Genomic DNA, 16,637 nt, shown 5'->3' on the forward strand with positions numbered 1-16,637 from the left:
TTAGAATCGTATTCCACCAAAACCATTGGAAAAGAGACAAATAAATGTTAGGCAGGCTACAAACGCGTGGTGTGAAACCTCAGAGCACGTAGGACCACATACGGGTAAAAGAAAAACACTTCGTCTTTCGCTCGTGTTGCTAATTTTCGCCTCTTAATTACCAGAGGAGGGATGTGCCGGCTCTAGGTGGAACATACCGTTTGATGCGGTATTCTATATTTGAATTTTTGAATTTTGTTACTTTTTTTTTCGTTGTTGTGTTGAGCAAGAAGTTTTTAATTATGTTTTTTTTTGTTGCTAGAGCATATAAATAAATATAAAAAATGTCACTTTTCGTTTGTAATTATATAACTCAAGAACGGTCTTACCTATTCACACCAAATGTTGTTTGTTTTTACTATTTAGTAGATGGTTTATATGAAGTTTGCACAAAATCGGTCGAGCAATTTCTTTTCTATCACATTTTTTGTACGAAGGAAAGCACGTAAGCTAGGTTTAGTATACAAATTAGTGAATAATATAACTTCCTTCCTATAAAACATGGCGTTTCCATACAATAAACCTTCTTAATAATGAGTCAAATTCTCCGAGAGCCGATATCAACGATGCTGGATAGTAAATCACACAGATGACATCATGTACAGAACAATGTGATAAGTTCAGAGGAAGTCGCGTCATTCTAATGTAGTTAGCGAAATATAGATCTTTATCCAGGACAATATATTTGTAGTAAATTATTATTGTACTTTCATCTGTTAATTAATTTAAAAACACTTAATTTTGACATGAAATCTATGGGTGGCATTTTATTTAAAAAATCTGTAAGTATAGTTTGGATATTTTTTTGTAACAATGCGTCTAAAATTAATACAACTTTCTATGTCATATTTGTAAAGATATTTACATATTCACAACAAAAATAAATAACTATCCCGGCAGAAACAAAAAAAAAAAATCTAAAAAGCTTGTAATGTGTTGAACATTGCCACATCCACTAATTTGTAACTCCAGGTTTTCATTCGACCTTCTCAATTATAGATTCTCTTTTAATTCGCTGAAGCACAAGTTTGTTAACTACTGATCTATGTTCTGTCTGTGTTCAGATAAGGGTTAAACAGTTAATGAACTATTAATGCTTGTTTGTAGTTTAACTACCTAGTTAAAATTTTACATTTTGGTAACTTTTTTATTTCATTTTTAAATGAATTTGGAAAACAGATCAATATTACAGATCAAAAAATAGTTTTAAAAATCTCTTACCTCAAGATAATAATTCCGTATTTTCATAATTTCGAAAAACGTTATCTTCAGTCTGTCACAGTTAATTTCATTCATGTGCACTGTTTTTATTGTTTATTTTTATTTATAAAAGTTATTTTAGTACTAATTATTTTTTTAATTACACTAAAACTAGTAACCCTGCAAAAAAAACAAAATTAATTAACGATCAATTTGAAAAAAAGCTCATAATTATTGATCGATCAATTAAATTGAAAAAAATATTCCAATTAACCCTTAAACAATTATTCGAAAAAAACAATTCGACAAAAAAACAATTATTTGAAAAAATAAAATTATTCTAAATTGGAATAAACTTTTCGTAATCGACCAATAATTACAAGTTAAAATTTTCAAATATCGAACGCGTCGTTTACACTCGAAGTTTAAAAACACAGCGATGTTCCCGCGTGACGTTTACAGATCAAAAGCGCGCGAGCAACTAACTCACTAAGTTAGATAAACGCGCCCATCTCGCCACGTTATCGTCTCATTTACATACGCACCCGAACACCAAGTTTCCCATACTATCGGCTCCTTGTAAAAATCGTATCAAATCATTTGCATATACAAAGAAGATGTATGCAAATCGATGCGAGCATGCATCTTACGCTATTGTTGTTCGACGTTCTATATCGGAATCGGGCTATCAATCGGTAAAACAGGTTTAATATATGTGATGCGTCTTTGTTCGCCCTGAGATAGGATTAGGGTTAAGACTTTTGAACCCTTCGGCCCAGATGTCAGTGTCGCATTCGAAGTATTGATATTTAGTTCATTGTTCGGATGAAGAAATTCGGAAATGGGTTTTTTATAATGCGATGAGATCGCTTGTGTGCATTAATGTCTCAGCATTGAGCATTGACGATTTATAACGTTGACAATAATCAGTGTCGAGAAAAATGATGTTTTGAATACAAACTTTCTTTTTTTGAATTGCTAAATCGTGAGATAGATGCGTTGCGTAGTTCGATGTTTGATTTTTTGGTAAGCTTTGTACCTATTGAGTTTTATGTTTATCAGAAATCTTATGACGAATCCTAAAATAAATTGATTTAAACTTTATTCGTCTTGCAAAGTAAGCTCATATACTGAACAGTAACAAATTAAAAATTGAAATGAACCGTTCAAGTGACATTGATTATTCGAAAATTACAAGTAGCTTCATTAATTCGAAAAACAGGACAGATTTAAATAAAACGGCCACCCCGATAACAAAATACGAGTATCCGATCAATCAACCCCATTCGTGAGAAAGTGACTCAAGAAAAATAAGGAAACACTAATTGTTATTCGCATATTAAGTAGGCAGTTTCGACCTCCGTAATAATTATTCGAAATTACCATATGCAGATCGATTGGTATAAATCATAGAACAATTGGGGGGGTTACGATCGGTACAAACCGGTTTACTGAATTTTTTTTTTCATTATATTTTTTTAATTTATTGACCTACATGTGTCGCGTTAAGGGTTGAGCGATACTTTGGTTAATTATTTGCATATTAAGAATCCCCGAATGTCTTCGACTGGTTTATTTTTTGTGAGAATCTTTGAGTCGGCCCGTGGGTTCGATCTTGATTTATTATTTTTACGGATGATCGAATTTCTTGATGTATTTTTTAATTCTTAATTCGTTGGTTGAGATTTTTATTATTACTGTCAATTTGGGAATTACTAACGGGTCTGACATTCAAAATTAAATGTCATCTGTTGTTTTTTTTTAATAATTTTGATTATTAAAATTTGAGAAACTTGGTTGATTTTATGAACCTAAGCGTGTTATTATTATTTTTTGTATAAATAATATTTTTTTATCAAAATTCCCTATTTCCGCAATTCCTAATAAAAGTACACACAGGAAGAGCACATTTAGCGATTTCCGTTGCGTAAAAAAAGAGTAAAATGAAAAACAAATTAACCGATGATTCAGTCGCTAATTGTAATAACTTTTGACACGTTTCAATGGAGGACATTGTAATTAACCAGTTGTCCTAGTTAGTGAGATATTATTGGCAAATATATTCTGCGCTTAAATATGGCTGTTGGTATGAAATTCAGTTATACATATCAGGATATTTAGGTGTTAAAAATTATAGAAGTACTGAACACTTTGAATACAGACCATGATTTTTAAATAATAATTACTTTATTTTGGACTAATTCATTGGAATAATTTTTGTAAACCAATTAAACAAAAAATAATTCGAATAAACCCGAAAAATTTAAATTATTCGAAATTCGAAAACCGAGCAGCTTTAACGGTCATCAATAAAACTCTAATTGTAAAAGTATATCGTGGTAACGGTCCAAATAATAAAAAATTAACAATAGCCACAAGTGCCGGTCTCACGTCCAACGATCCGTTGACTCCGAAACAATTTGGAAATGTTTTAGTTCATACATAATCTTTTTAATTAATTATCACTATTAAAACTATAACTTGCCACACGAAAATCATCTCTATATCTACGCATTAAGGTTTAAAAATGTACCTGTCATGATCTACTTTGTATGAGAAAATATTATTGTTTTGTCCAATGAATGAGCGTTGGATTAGTGCAATTTGAATTTATTTAGTAATTGTGTGCCGTAAACAATAATTCATATTAATTCGTTCGAATTATTATTTTTGGTACCGCAATTGACCTCCTTGGTTAGATTGTTTACCGGTTTTGATAAGTTCTGAATTAATGAACTTTAATTAAGAATTAGTTTTCACGCGTAGATGTTTCTAACGAGGCACACAATTGCACAATTTACTCTAATTCTCTATAATCTGTTTGGTACTTACAAATACTTTCTAGATATAATTGATTTAACAGTACACTGTCAATGACATTAGCATGACAGTTATTCAAATTTTCATATTTTGAATAAAAAAAAAAACACTAAAGAAAATACAGCCAGTAGTTACCTATCAAGAAAAGAGAACACATAAAACCTCTTTACAAAAATAATGAGCAATGAAATTTAAAATTGGAATGCCCAATTCCACGTTCGGATATCGGGCGAAACGCTGAAAACGTGCGTTAACCCCGCCACGGTACACTTGGCACATGTTTAATTAATATAAATAAAAATTATGAATAAAAGAGTTTTTATATCAGCTCTCATTATCAGATTTCATATAGCGGTGTAAGTACTTGGTGATTTTTTTTTAATTTATCTACCGTGTCCAGTGTTTGAACGCGTAAATGTTGCGCTTCGGTTGGTGGACGCTGGCATTTTGTTCCGTGGCCTTTTTCGTGTTCATTTTGGATTATCAATTTATTTTGGGTATTTATTTGGTTTATTTTTCGATGTAATTTTGATGGATTGTTTTGTTATAATTTTAGAGTCTTTAACTTATAGTTAGGTACATCTTTTATTGTTATGTTTCTACATTGGGTGTTACAAATATTATCATGGATTGTGTCAATAAACGTTACTTATCTACAGCATTTTAAGACTTCCCGCCAATATCGTAAACATCTCGTGGGTAATTGAGGCATTTTACGCATTTCTTTAAAGCCACAGCACGGTGGGGCACGCGTGATCGCTCGCGACTTACTCAGGGTAGACCGATGCGCCCCCTAACGACTCAATCTACGCACATTTAAATTGCCCTTTCCGAACGAAACCTCATTACTTCCCGAAATATAACCTCTATGGAACCCATAAATAACCTAACGGCGTACATATTTCAAAACAAGAAAAAAAAATAACACATAAAAATTTCTTTGCCCCACGCGTCTAATGTTTGCGCGCGTTTCCAGTGAAACAGGACTTTCTCGTGACGGGAGTTCTTGAGTCTTGTTCACGGGGCAATAGGAAGTAAATCTTTAAATGGCTGGCACTAAAACCTAGTATTTTTGTTAGTGTTCGCACGAAGAGTTGCTATTTTCGGAGAGAGTTGAGATTTTCAGGAAGATATTTTGGTGATGTTAACAATATTAAATTGACAAAACTGCCAGTTCAAATATCGAGGCAGTTACAAAATACCATTCTAACTAGCACCCACACTCGTACTTATGAAATCTAGTTAGAAAGCTCAATAAGAATCTATCTTTTGAACTTACATTCTAATAGACGCCACGGCATAAATATCAGTTGTGCGAACGCGAACGCGCCCCAAGTGCGTTCCGCGCATAGATTTTTGCATTATTTTAGTATGCAAATGTTCGGAGCGATAGCGAGTCACTGTAAGAGCAATTTAAATTATTTTTTATAGCGCCCGAGAGTATTGAGAGTTCGCCAACTGACGGCATCGAGGAATTGCCTCTTCTTCGTAAATTTTATATGAACACACATTTGATATGCCGCCATGTTTGAATTTGTCTCCACTCGTGGGTTTAGAGACGCGATCCAAATTTAAATTGTATGTGTGATAGATTTAATGTGTGCTCCGGATTAAGGTCGGAAAAATGTAAACGTGAGGGGATGATCTTCTTGAATATTTTAATAATTCCATTACAGATATGTGTTCTTGGAAGACTTATAAGAATTTTGACGCCTTCCCGAAGCACTCACCTATAGATCTGAACTCACAGGGGTGTGAAGATAAATGATGGATATAACAAAAACACAATAAGTATTCGCATAAAAATGAAATCTTGCTTCGAAACTACTAAATTATCCCCGTCTGAACGTACCCTATTTAATCCCCGAAACATTTTACCGAATGTACGGAGCAAGGAAAAAATCTGATTAGCTTCGATGATATATCGCTGAGAATTCCTCGCCTTAGTGCCTCTAATTTGAATATTAGACGCGTTATTGAAAAGAAAACTTTCTGAACGGCCCTCCGCAAGCTTTTAATGGTTATTGCCTCTTCCCTTGCTATCTGTTACCGAACGAAATACTCCGAACGGTTCAGGTGCCTCAAAAAAATTAAATTCTTCAAATCGTTCCTGATTCAAACACTCGCATTCTCTATTTGAATTATATCGACAGTTATCATTTATTTAGAACGGCGTTCTTAATTCATACGCGCGTTCGAATATCGAACGGAAGCGGAAACGGTACTGATTCTAATTTCAAACGAAATATCGCAACGTTTCTATTGATAAAATTTTGTTGCGCGACACAACGCATGTTATTATATTGAACGGAAATTTACGATAATGACTTATAATAGGCCGTTCTATGCAAATGCGGTAGGTGGATGTACCGCGCTCAACAGTTTCCAGTTAGACAACATGTTATTTTGCCTCGGTACACCGATAATTTGAGCGTTTATTACAATGAATGCCAATAATAAGTACGTGAGCGCAATATTACGCAATTTTAACTTTTTACAAGTATACGTGTCACCGATGGGGCGGCATATTGTGCGTCTATTTCGGCGGGGAAAACTCATAAAACATGATTACCGGTAATGTCGCGAGGATTCGTTCATTTTTGACGTTATTCCTTTTCATATTCGGGGGTCCCGTTACCGCCAAATGCCATTCGAAGGCGCCTAATAAACGAAACATTATAGCTCTGATTTGTTGACAGAAAAACTTTGTTTACGATGACGACCCACCGCGTTCGATATTCAAATGTATTCCAAGTTTGGAGTTTGAAACTGAGGTGCGTCAAGTTGTGAGTGACGCGACATCTCAAAACTATAATCGAGAATCATTGGCCGCATTCATAATCGATCGATTATGCCGCGAGACAAGGTGACGCGCCGCAGGGAGGTCCGACGGAAGGATTACAAGATACATTAGCATACGTAATTTGTGAGCACATCTGTCCCGGCATACACGTGGGCGACTCTCGCTTTCTTATTGTTCAAATATATCATTTCGCTCCTTTGTATACGTTCGAATTGCATTTTGATTCGAGATAACGCGCGGGTAATACGGAAGTTGTAACTGTCAATTTGACATTTTCAGATTTTTTATTTAGATAAGTTTTTGTCGTTGGAATTGAAATAATCAGTTGTTGTACAATGAATAGTTTAATTTTAGTTCGTGAATTAATCTTCGTAACAATGTGAAACGGATTTATTTGATACGATTACAAAAAAGTCCGTTATTCGAACAGCCACAAATCAATTACGTTCGATTCGAAAATCAAAAATTCAAATCGTTCGAGACAAAGCGACACGTTGCCTAATGAGCCAATAACTTGCGAGACAATGGGACGGCGTGGGCGTTCCGAATTCGAAATTATCACAAAAGAATATTAATGTAACACTTATTCAAATATACCACGATACATATTCAAAAATTATCTTGTCGTTTAATTTAAATGGTGACGGTGACACAATTTTTTTTCATATCGTGTGCATTGTGATCGATTTTTTTTTCGGAACTATGAAAACGTCCCCTCCGGAGTCTGGAGCGGTATTCAAATATGGATGCTTTATTTAAATTATTTATTCTTGTTTATGATTTTTGTGCGGCGTACGCTTTATTACTATTTCCTGTGCTGTCAACACTAATGAATGTGACGCCGGTGACGTAGGACATGTGCACACACACACACGCTCACACACACACATGCACACACGTGACGTGTAACACGAGCACATTATCAAGCAGTGATACTAAAACATCAAATATTAAGGATGATGGTATTAAAATTCTTTGATGGCATTTAATAACACAAAAAAGGGGAACGGTAATCACGACTGAAATTCGTCTCGATCGAGAAACTCAAATTAGACGAATGGCGGTCGGAAGATTTCTTTGTCTTCGGCCTAATGAGTTTTTAAGTCGATTATAGCAATTTTTCATAGAAAAACGCGTTTAGTGATGTATCGGCTGTATCAATCACTGTTGGGGCTAAATTATTGTTCGTGGCGAGTCGCTATCGGATCGTAGGCGCGCCCGACAAATGGCCGATAGCGGCTCAAACCGGCCACCTTTGATTATAGCTTTTTGTTTGCTCCCATGTCGGCCGAACAGATGTCCGACTACAAATAACTCGGATTTAGAACAATACCAGTTGCCCAATAGCGCCTTCATTGCGTTTTTCCTTCCATCTAATGGCAGTATCAACAACGAGATTTTAAATTTAGAAGGCTGTTCGAATTTAGAACGAGACCTCATCAAAACTATGCTAGCCAATCTTGCCGTCAAAAATGCAAATAAAACCGAAACGACATCGAATTCAAAATTGGAATGAGGCGGTGTGCAGCGGCATCACTTAAAACGTCATATTGATAGACATTTTACCGGCGATCCGTGTCAATCAATTCGTAAAAAATAATGAAATCCTTGACACAGGTAGCGAAATTGAACGCACCCGAAATAAACAGTTAAAAGGAACCCGTGGAACTGTCCATCACGTTCCATATTCAAACGGGCCAATGCTGAATGCGTATTGTTTTAAGTCCTAACGCATAAAGAACGCGTTCGTTTTTTAAAATCGTTAATCGAGCTCTTTCACTTCATTTGTTTCGATCGCTTTTTAATCGCATTGTGAGGACGGCGGGATCGCGTTCAGCCTTACTCGATTTGTTCACCTATAGGAGTTCTAATTGTTGTTCAAATTGGGATTGTTCTAGAACACTAGCGTGAAATTCAATACGAATTAACGGAACGCGCGATTTGTGACTACAATCCGAATTGAGTTCCATATTTAAATTCGCTCGTATTCTTGTTTGCGTGTTCTGATTACGCCCGTTATCTATCCAATTTGAATAAGGAATCTCACTATCAGAGACAATCTTCATATTCTTTTAAAACGCCAATAAATTCGACACTACACAAATAAAGGGTTTAGTTTTTCCTCGTAGTCAGTGTTAGTACATGTAGGTTATCTATATTTACCTGATAGAGACACAGCATCTTAACGTACCTGGAAAAATCAAAGCAGAATAAGATAAAGAAAACATTATCAACAATGAAATAAAATAATATACGTCTTATCTCGATATATTGCGGGTACGATCGAGGGAAATAAAAAAGTCACTCCTCATTTTTCCATATAAGACTTGGGCGTGTCCCAATACGGGAACGCCTTGTGGAGTAAAACCTTTACGCTTGCTCTATAGAGGTGTTTTTCCAATAACGTTATATCGGCGTTCGATCGGTTCCGAACGCCCCGACTATCTTACAAGATATCGAGTACGCCTTCTAAGAAAACCGCCGAAAACCCAAATTCAGCCTTATTTGTTCCCCACTAAAATATGGATTCGGTTGCAGAATGGCGCAGTAAAACATATTGATGTCGTATCGGTTTTCCATTAACTAAAACAAGCAATTTTGGACTTTATTCCGTTGAAATAGGGACGGTTCTCGTATGTGGGTGCCGTAAGGAATGTATTGACGTGTTATCGGAGGTGGTGGTGTCTCTTTCGCTCGCGAGTTTTTTCCATATGTGCGTCCTTTTCAGCGGCGCAGGTCGTCCTGAGATGAGGAGCGGGTCTTTCTCTGCGCATTCTTTCTTATCAAGCGAGCAATAATGGCCAAATAAAATGTATTAAGCTCTAACCGTTTATGAACGCCTGGTACTTTGTTTAATTGAAATATTCTTGTTTGTTTACATTTTTATTTAAATTGAGTGTTGGGAAAGCTTGTAAGAAGTCTTAAAACATGTTATTTAGTACATAAAAATCACTTCTTTATTACCTATTATAACAAAACTATGGATTTTTGTATAGATTCGTATTTGTGATCGGTACCATAACTAAGATTTGCGTAATATCCGCTTAAGACAGCTTGATCGTCAAATTTTAAGGCTTTTGTCCTACTTAGAGAGTGAAGTCACAATACCCTTTATTTTGCAGCTATAAATACTCCGGTGGAATACCTTCAGTTACTTGTTCTTATAGTAAAGGTTTATTTTAAGAATTATGTAAAAGCATTGCTTAGCAGTACCTGAGTACTTAAAAATGGCAGTTTCTACCTAGGTTGTTTTTGTCTTCCAATGAAATTATAATTTGAAGTCTCAAAACTCTTATGAAGAATCAAATTCTATTTTCACATCATAAAGTTGTCACCACCCGACCACCAAACGTCATAAGTCAGAAATCACAAAAAATGAAACACAAATAATACCAACCGTCAAATGTTTAGAATAATTTTTATTATGTTGTCTTAGTTTAGTAAGGATATTTGTATAAGCCAGTTAACTCGTTATTTAGATTCAACTAGAAATAACTTTTCAAAACATAAATATGATACATGTGGCGTCTCAATCGACTCAAGTTTTGTTTGATTTTCTTCATAGAGATATATTTATGTTTTGATTATTTATGTATATCGTGTAATCCCGTCTTTTCTACTGTCGGTAATTAGTCAGAAATGTTATTAATGGGGCCTTTGTTTATTTAGAAAATACATTTTGTATCTGTTTCGTTCCAAACATTGTATTTTTTCTTTTTGTCATATTTTATGTTGGTCGTTAATTTTAATATAGGTATTTTTGTGTGGCATTGAAAATGTGAGTTCAATCACATTAGATGGTGACATGGCGTTTAGTTGTGTGAGTCAGAAAAATAATAAGGTACTACATAGGTATTTTGGGTATTTTCTTGGATTTCATCAGCAGTTAGGAACGTATAAATTATACTGGTCCACTTGTGTCTCAAAAGGACAACTTTATCCAGTTTCCTTTCCCCTTGTTTTATAGATTCCATAGGGTTTGTCACCTATACCTGTATTTCATTTACTCTAAGAATGCATGAGTTACAACTTTTATCTCCTCCAGCCACAGTATATTCAGCTCAATCATCTTTATTGCAAATAGCCTGATTCAGTCATAACATTAATAAGCTATATCCGCTAACCTTTTGTAAACAGATTGCACGTGTTAACACTAACACAATCAAAAACCAACTTTACTACTTAGAAAATAGAGTTGTTTTTTGCTTTGGTACTTAGGGTGTTTTTTATCATTTTGAGAATTGGCTCTTTGTTAGTTGATCGATCAATAGATGAAAGAGATCAATGGTTGGAATTCGTCGCAGGGATTAGGTTTTTGTTCGACTGTCTAAAAGCAGGTGATGTCAAGGTGATCTTATTGGTTATTGCGTAATGTTTGTTAGTTAAACTCTTTTCATATACTTACTCATCATAGTTTTAGAGTTATTATGGTACTCGTAGTTTTAGAGTTACTATTAAATACTATTTATTTCTCGTATATTGATGACCCATGAACTTTTAGGTAGGTACTAACGCAACTGTTGAATAATCAGCAAAAGTATATTGATTGTATTAAGTATCTCAAGGCTCAGTAGGTATCCTCTCAACATCCTGACTAAAGGGTATAAACTTAATTTATATTTATTTTCATCTCAAAACCTTAACAGCCAGCAGCAGACCAGTTAACACAATTTAACGGCAACATTAAAGTCAAAACTCTCAATACTGGTTCAATCAATGAGTTGTTTACGTTCCTAACCCAATAAACTTCGATAACAAATAAACCAATAGGGGTGTTAGTTAAAGTAACCGACAGTTTACACTGAACTCGGAACTATTGACCCTAATTAAGGCGATGGCCCGTGACAGGATACAATGGTAATCCGGGATTATCCCAATAAAACACCTCTTGACCGAGTCCACTAACATCTTTGCTGTTAACTTATTTAGTTTGAGCCCTGTCAAAATATGTTAAACCTTCTCATACGCCAAAACTTCAAAATACAACCATACAAAAATATGCTCAAAATAAATCACCATTATAAGAATCTAATTGTAAGATAAATAATAGAAAACTAAGGAAGACTTTCACAAGAAAATTTAAAGGATATTCTTAGCGAAGCTCAAGTTGTACCGGTCAATAACTGGTTCAAACTGCTTCGCGTCGGATAGGACCGGACTTTTCTCGCCGACGGAACCCTCTCTTCTATTATTTAAAGGGACCTTTGCCCTCTAGTCCTGAATTATGTGATGTTACATGGTGATATTTTAACTTAGGATTTCGCAAGTCAATTTAAATTAATTTTGTAATAATCTTTCGTTGAACAAATGGATTTGTGTAGACTTGTGCAAATATAATGTGGTTGAGTTCTTTGTTTTGGTTGATTTTGTGTCTTTATTATGCTCTAATTTGAGTTTTGTTTGATCAATGTATGTTTGAGCCCTAGGTTACAACCTTTTCAGTATAACATAGCACAAGTAGATACCTACACACATTATTTTCTATATCATGATTAATTAACGAATACATTATAAAGGCATTTAACGAATACATCCTAGAGAAAATCTTATGAAAAACATTTATTATGAAAGCAGACTATACCAAATAGAATAACAACGACAGCCACCCAAATTAACTAACATTTATAAACCAAAAGCCTTAAATGCCATAAAATTTCCCACTACAAATAACTAAAATACATTCAAAGCATGTAAACCCTTACCCTCTTACCCCTGGAGGGTAAAAGATCGAAGGCCGGACATCCGGTCAAGTCGCCCTCAAACCGATACTATGAAGTATTTATTGAGTTGCGGCTCACCAAAAGTATTTTATTGTTGGGTTATACCCTTTTGCCAGCACCCTTTGTGTCTTGGTTTCCCCACATGCAATTTTCAACTCTAGCTTCTTAACTTTAAGGCGTACTTTCAAGTGTGTGTCTAAGGGTCAGACTGCCAGTTGCAAGGTGTTATATTTGTATTAATTGGACTTTGAAATGTTTTCGTTTGTTAGTTTGTGTTAATTCGTCGTATTGTTGCTGTGTTTTTGTTTATTGTAATTTTCTTATGGTTATTAGTTTATGACTGTAGGGGACTTTAAGTTCACCTGCGATACGCTGTCGTAGCTAGAAGAGTCGAAAAAATTAAGAAAATTTTTTGTATGACAAACAAAATTGCAATATTTCAAAGTTTTTATTTCATGAGAAATCCGCATAATAAAATAACACTTCATTATTAACATAACCTGTTTAATTTTCTGTCAAAAAAACCAGGTCAAGCTAACTGAGACATACAACCACTAAATAAAACCGAACGTAAAACATTTCCTCTGGATATTAAAAAGAGAGAAATTAGAAGATTATATTTAGCCAAATCCGAGTTTATCCCGATAGTTGAGCAGATGCGTGTCGTTACTGTCAGTCGGTTTGATTCCCGGCACCTGTTGTTTTGAAACTCTTCGATTACGACCCATTAGCAAGCCTGGCTCGATATTTAATACTATTGGGTTTTATGTTCTTTACTCTGAATAGTTGGGAAAGGTCTTTGACTGGGAATAAGTGGAAACTGTCGTTACTCCATTTTGGAGTTAATTATGAAGCTTGGAGTTTATGTAGGTCTTTCGATGTTTCTAGTGCAAATATAGCCATGAAGTATGATCACCAAGGCTAGTGCTTTTGTGGATTGAAGAGCTTAAGCAGCGTTTGAAGTGGTCATCTGTGTTTTTGAGGATCTATTCGGAAGAAGGAATCGACGTGATCGGTCCAATCAGCAGACTTCGAAAAACTTTGGAGAATAATATGTTATGCCTAGACTATCCTTTTAAAGTAGGTCCCAGACTTTAGGTTCCTTGGTTTCCCAAATTCCTAGTTATATGCTGTAGTTAACAATGACTCACAAAACTAAAAAAAGTCGTCCAATCCTTTTTATCCAAACATCCTGTCAATACTCAGTTACACGTCATTGGCGTATTCAAACCTTATCAATTGCTATTTGTTTAAGCCTTATACGTCTTATTTTATCATCACCATCATTACTTTAGTGATAAAGTGCTTTTTTTCTTCGTTCTACAGCACCTATTGAGCACACTGCAGTATTTTAATGATCTGATAAATCATATCTGCGTACCAATTGTAAATAGCCTTGTTTTCTTAGTATTGATAAAGAATGGTGTGTTTTACGTACCTACTATGTAGTATGCTGTAGCTATAAAGACGAAAATACCTTGTTTTTCAAAGAGGAAAAGTATGACTCACTTCTATGCCTTTGCTGAAAATGTATACCACTTCAATTGCATTATATAGTTACCTGTTATTATTAATCTAACCGAACCTCTATTAGAAACCACAACAAAACGATAGGTCCCCCATTAAATTCCATAGCTGTACCCACTTGTATCGTTTACTCTGCCATCGATGGCTGACGATCGGCCGCCGATTTGCGGTCGCCGATACCCGGCCACGGGACCGCGATAAGGATCTCCGGTTATGTGGCCGAACATCAGCCATTTCACTTTATAGCCGATACCGAGCCAATTGTGGACTATCAAACTTAATTGAGGGTTTTAAGTAATGAAAAGACCGTGTTATTGCTTCAAATATAGGTATGTATAAGTAGCGACAAACAAGAGACAGTAACTTCGCAGCAAGGAAGGAATTTCCCAACAATAGAATCATCGAAAGTCAATAAAAAATATGAAATAGAAAATATGACCACTTTACGCAGAATCAATGGGGCGAGGGTTGAGAATAGACGTATCTTTGTCGGTGAAACTCATCCGATTTCCGAACGAGCACCGATAGCGGAAGCGGCGCCCCTGCCGGATGTGCGTTGAGCGGGAAAATAGGCGGAAGTTTCGCGCCGGGGAGAAAAAATTCGGAAAAGAATCCCTCTGACAAATTTGCATTCGAAAAGGGCACTTTTGTGTGTTTTGCTCAGCGATCGGTTGTAAATTTGTCAGATTGTCAATTCACAACAAACGCTCCTCTTCGTCACTTTTGTTATGCTAATCATTGTTTTCTTACACCGTTTTTATTATTTCGCGGTTGCACCACTTTGGATATCGGATTGGAAATTCAAATTTGGAACGGTGGCCGTTGAGAGAGGAAAGAATGCGAGTTTCGAAATTCAAAGTTGGATTTGCGCGTAATTAGACAGGTGATTCGCTAATTCGTAAAAAGAATTCGTCTTAATTCCTCCGCGGGGCTATTCCGGCGATCGTTCGGGAGCGCTGTGGGAACGTCACGTCGAATAGTCGGTATCCGCGCAAAAACCGGCCACTGGATGTTTTAAGATCAACCTTTTTATAATTGCGGACGTCTAAATTGATTGACAGTTAATTTTGAGCTTTCTTACGTTGAGAGAAGCGTCACATTGTAATCCTCGAACAATAATTAGTATATTTTAAACTTGGAACATTTTGAGTGTGGCTTTCCTGTGATTGAATTGCGTTTAGTTATTGCTTCGAAATTAACGAAACTGCATAGGTTTTCAACGCTTTCGACGATAAACGTTAGTCGCTGTCCAAAGTATTAATTAAATTTCAGGTGAAATTCAGTAAAGGTTCCTTGCAATGCATTTCATTGTCTGTCTCGGTAAATGGGTCACGGATCTTGAAGTTATTAATAATGAATTTTACAGTTGGTTGACGTCATTGCTGTGTATGGATTCAGTTTATAGCGATGGCAAATTAATAATAATCAAATTGAGTTGTTTTTTTAATTAACCAGCCATGCTAGCTTTATATTTTATTTGGTTGGACAATGTATTTATAGACTGAAAATTAATTTCTTATCATAGTTTCTCAACAGTATGAGATATGTATAATTGTTAATTAGGCTATGTATGTTCTTCTCAGGATAATTTACCTTCCTCGCACCCAAATAAAGTCTTTTTGCAATCCTTTCAATACCCAGATTCTTAGATCCAATCCATCTTATCCCCGATTGACCCATATTACAAAACCTCATCAATATCTACGAAATAAAGCCATAAAGGTAATACCTATCCCCCCCTAGGTACAACATGAAAACTGCATATCCCCTCGCTGACGCACTCCGGCAGAGGTCAGGGCCGAGCGCGTGCGCACTGCACTCGCGTTCATGAGATTTGTGGCTGTATGTATGATAGTGTTGTGTTTTTGGAGAAATAAGCAGACTTAGGTAATTCTTCGGTTTTTAGTACTTTGTTCAAGTAATATGTTTTGTATTGATGCAGCAATTAGCAATAAGCGTGAGCAATTAGCATTAAGAGTCGCCATGTTTAAGAAAAATATACTTAAGCACTGGCTTTTAGAGGTAAAGTTGAAATCATATGCCTTATTAATATACTATTTACATAAAGGCATTAATATATTAAGTACGCAGTGTATAAGGAAAACGAATAATAAGATCGATTTCAATTTAGTATGTCCATCAATAAGTCTTATAAAACAAAGCAGCACAGTACCACATGTGCACTTCATTACTAAATATGACTTAAATAATTAATTCTCTCATGTTTTGGTATCCCTGCGCTCGGCGGCGACATCAAAGGCTGCGCGAGCGCAATTTTGACAATTAAAGCGCTGCGCGTCGCTCACATCGCTCGCTCACTCGCTCTCCGTCGCGTGTCCTTGCAAAGAATCTGCTGCAGAACCCAGTTTTTTGTGAAATAAGGAACCTGTTTCATTTGTACGCATTTACACTTTTCTGTGGAAATAAATATTGTAAGTGTTTGTTATTAAATACAGCATTAAACGTCTTTAAGTTAGTATGAGACTGAGTATCTCCAAAATGTGCTACGAAAGAAAAGGGAATTGCAC

The 16,637-nt window shown here is 35.5% G+C and overlaps 1 protein-coding gene across 7 annotated transcripts in view; it reads right to left on the bottom strand.

The window, feature by feature from the left end:
- LOC110371746 (homeobox protein cut) overlaps window positions 1-16,637 on the bottom strand; it is a 131,750-nt gene that overhangs the window by 81,052 nt on the left and 34,061 nt on the right. For 3 of the 7 annotated variants that reach the window (XM_049843410.2, XM_064040285.1, XM_064040286.1), the window contains one exon: window positions 9,026-9,053. The exons of 3 other annotated variants lie outside the window; for them this stretch is intronic. In XM_049843410.2, the coding sequence (XP_049699367.2) occupies window positions 9,026-9,043 (18 nt within the window). In that variant the 5' untranslated portion in view covers window positions 9,044-9,053. Of the gene's footprint in view, window positions 1-1,260; window positions 1,398-9,025; window positions 9,054-16,637 lie in introns of those variants that run through there. One more of the 7 variants, XM_049843407.2, reaches the window with a different exon arrangement.

This window comes from Helicoverpa armigera, chromosome 22 (genome assembly GCF_030705265.1).
Source record: "Helicoverpa armigera isolate CAAS_96S chromosome 22, ASM3070526v1, whole genome shotgun sequence".
Classification (NCBI taxonomy): domain Eukaryota; kingdom Metazoa; phylum Arthropoda; class Insecta; order Lepidoptera; family Noctuidae; genus Helicoverpa; species Helicoverpa armigera.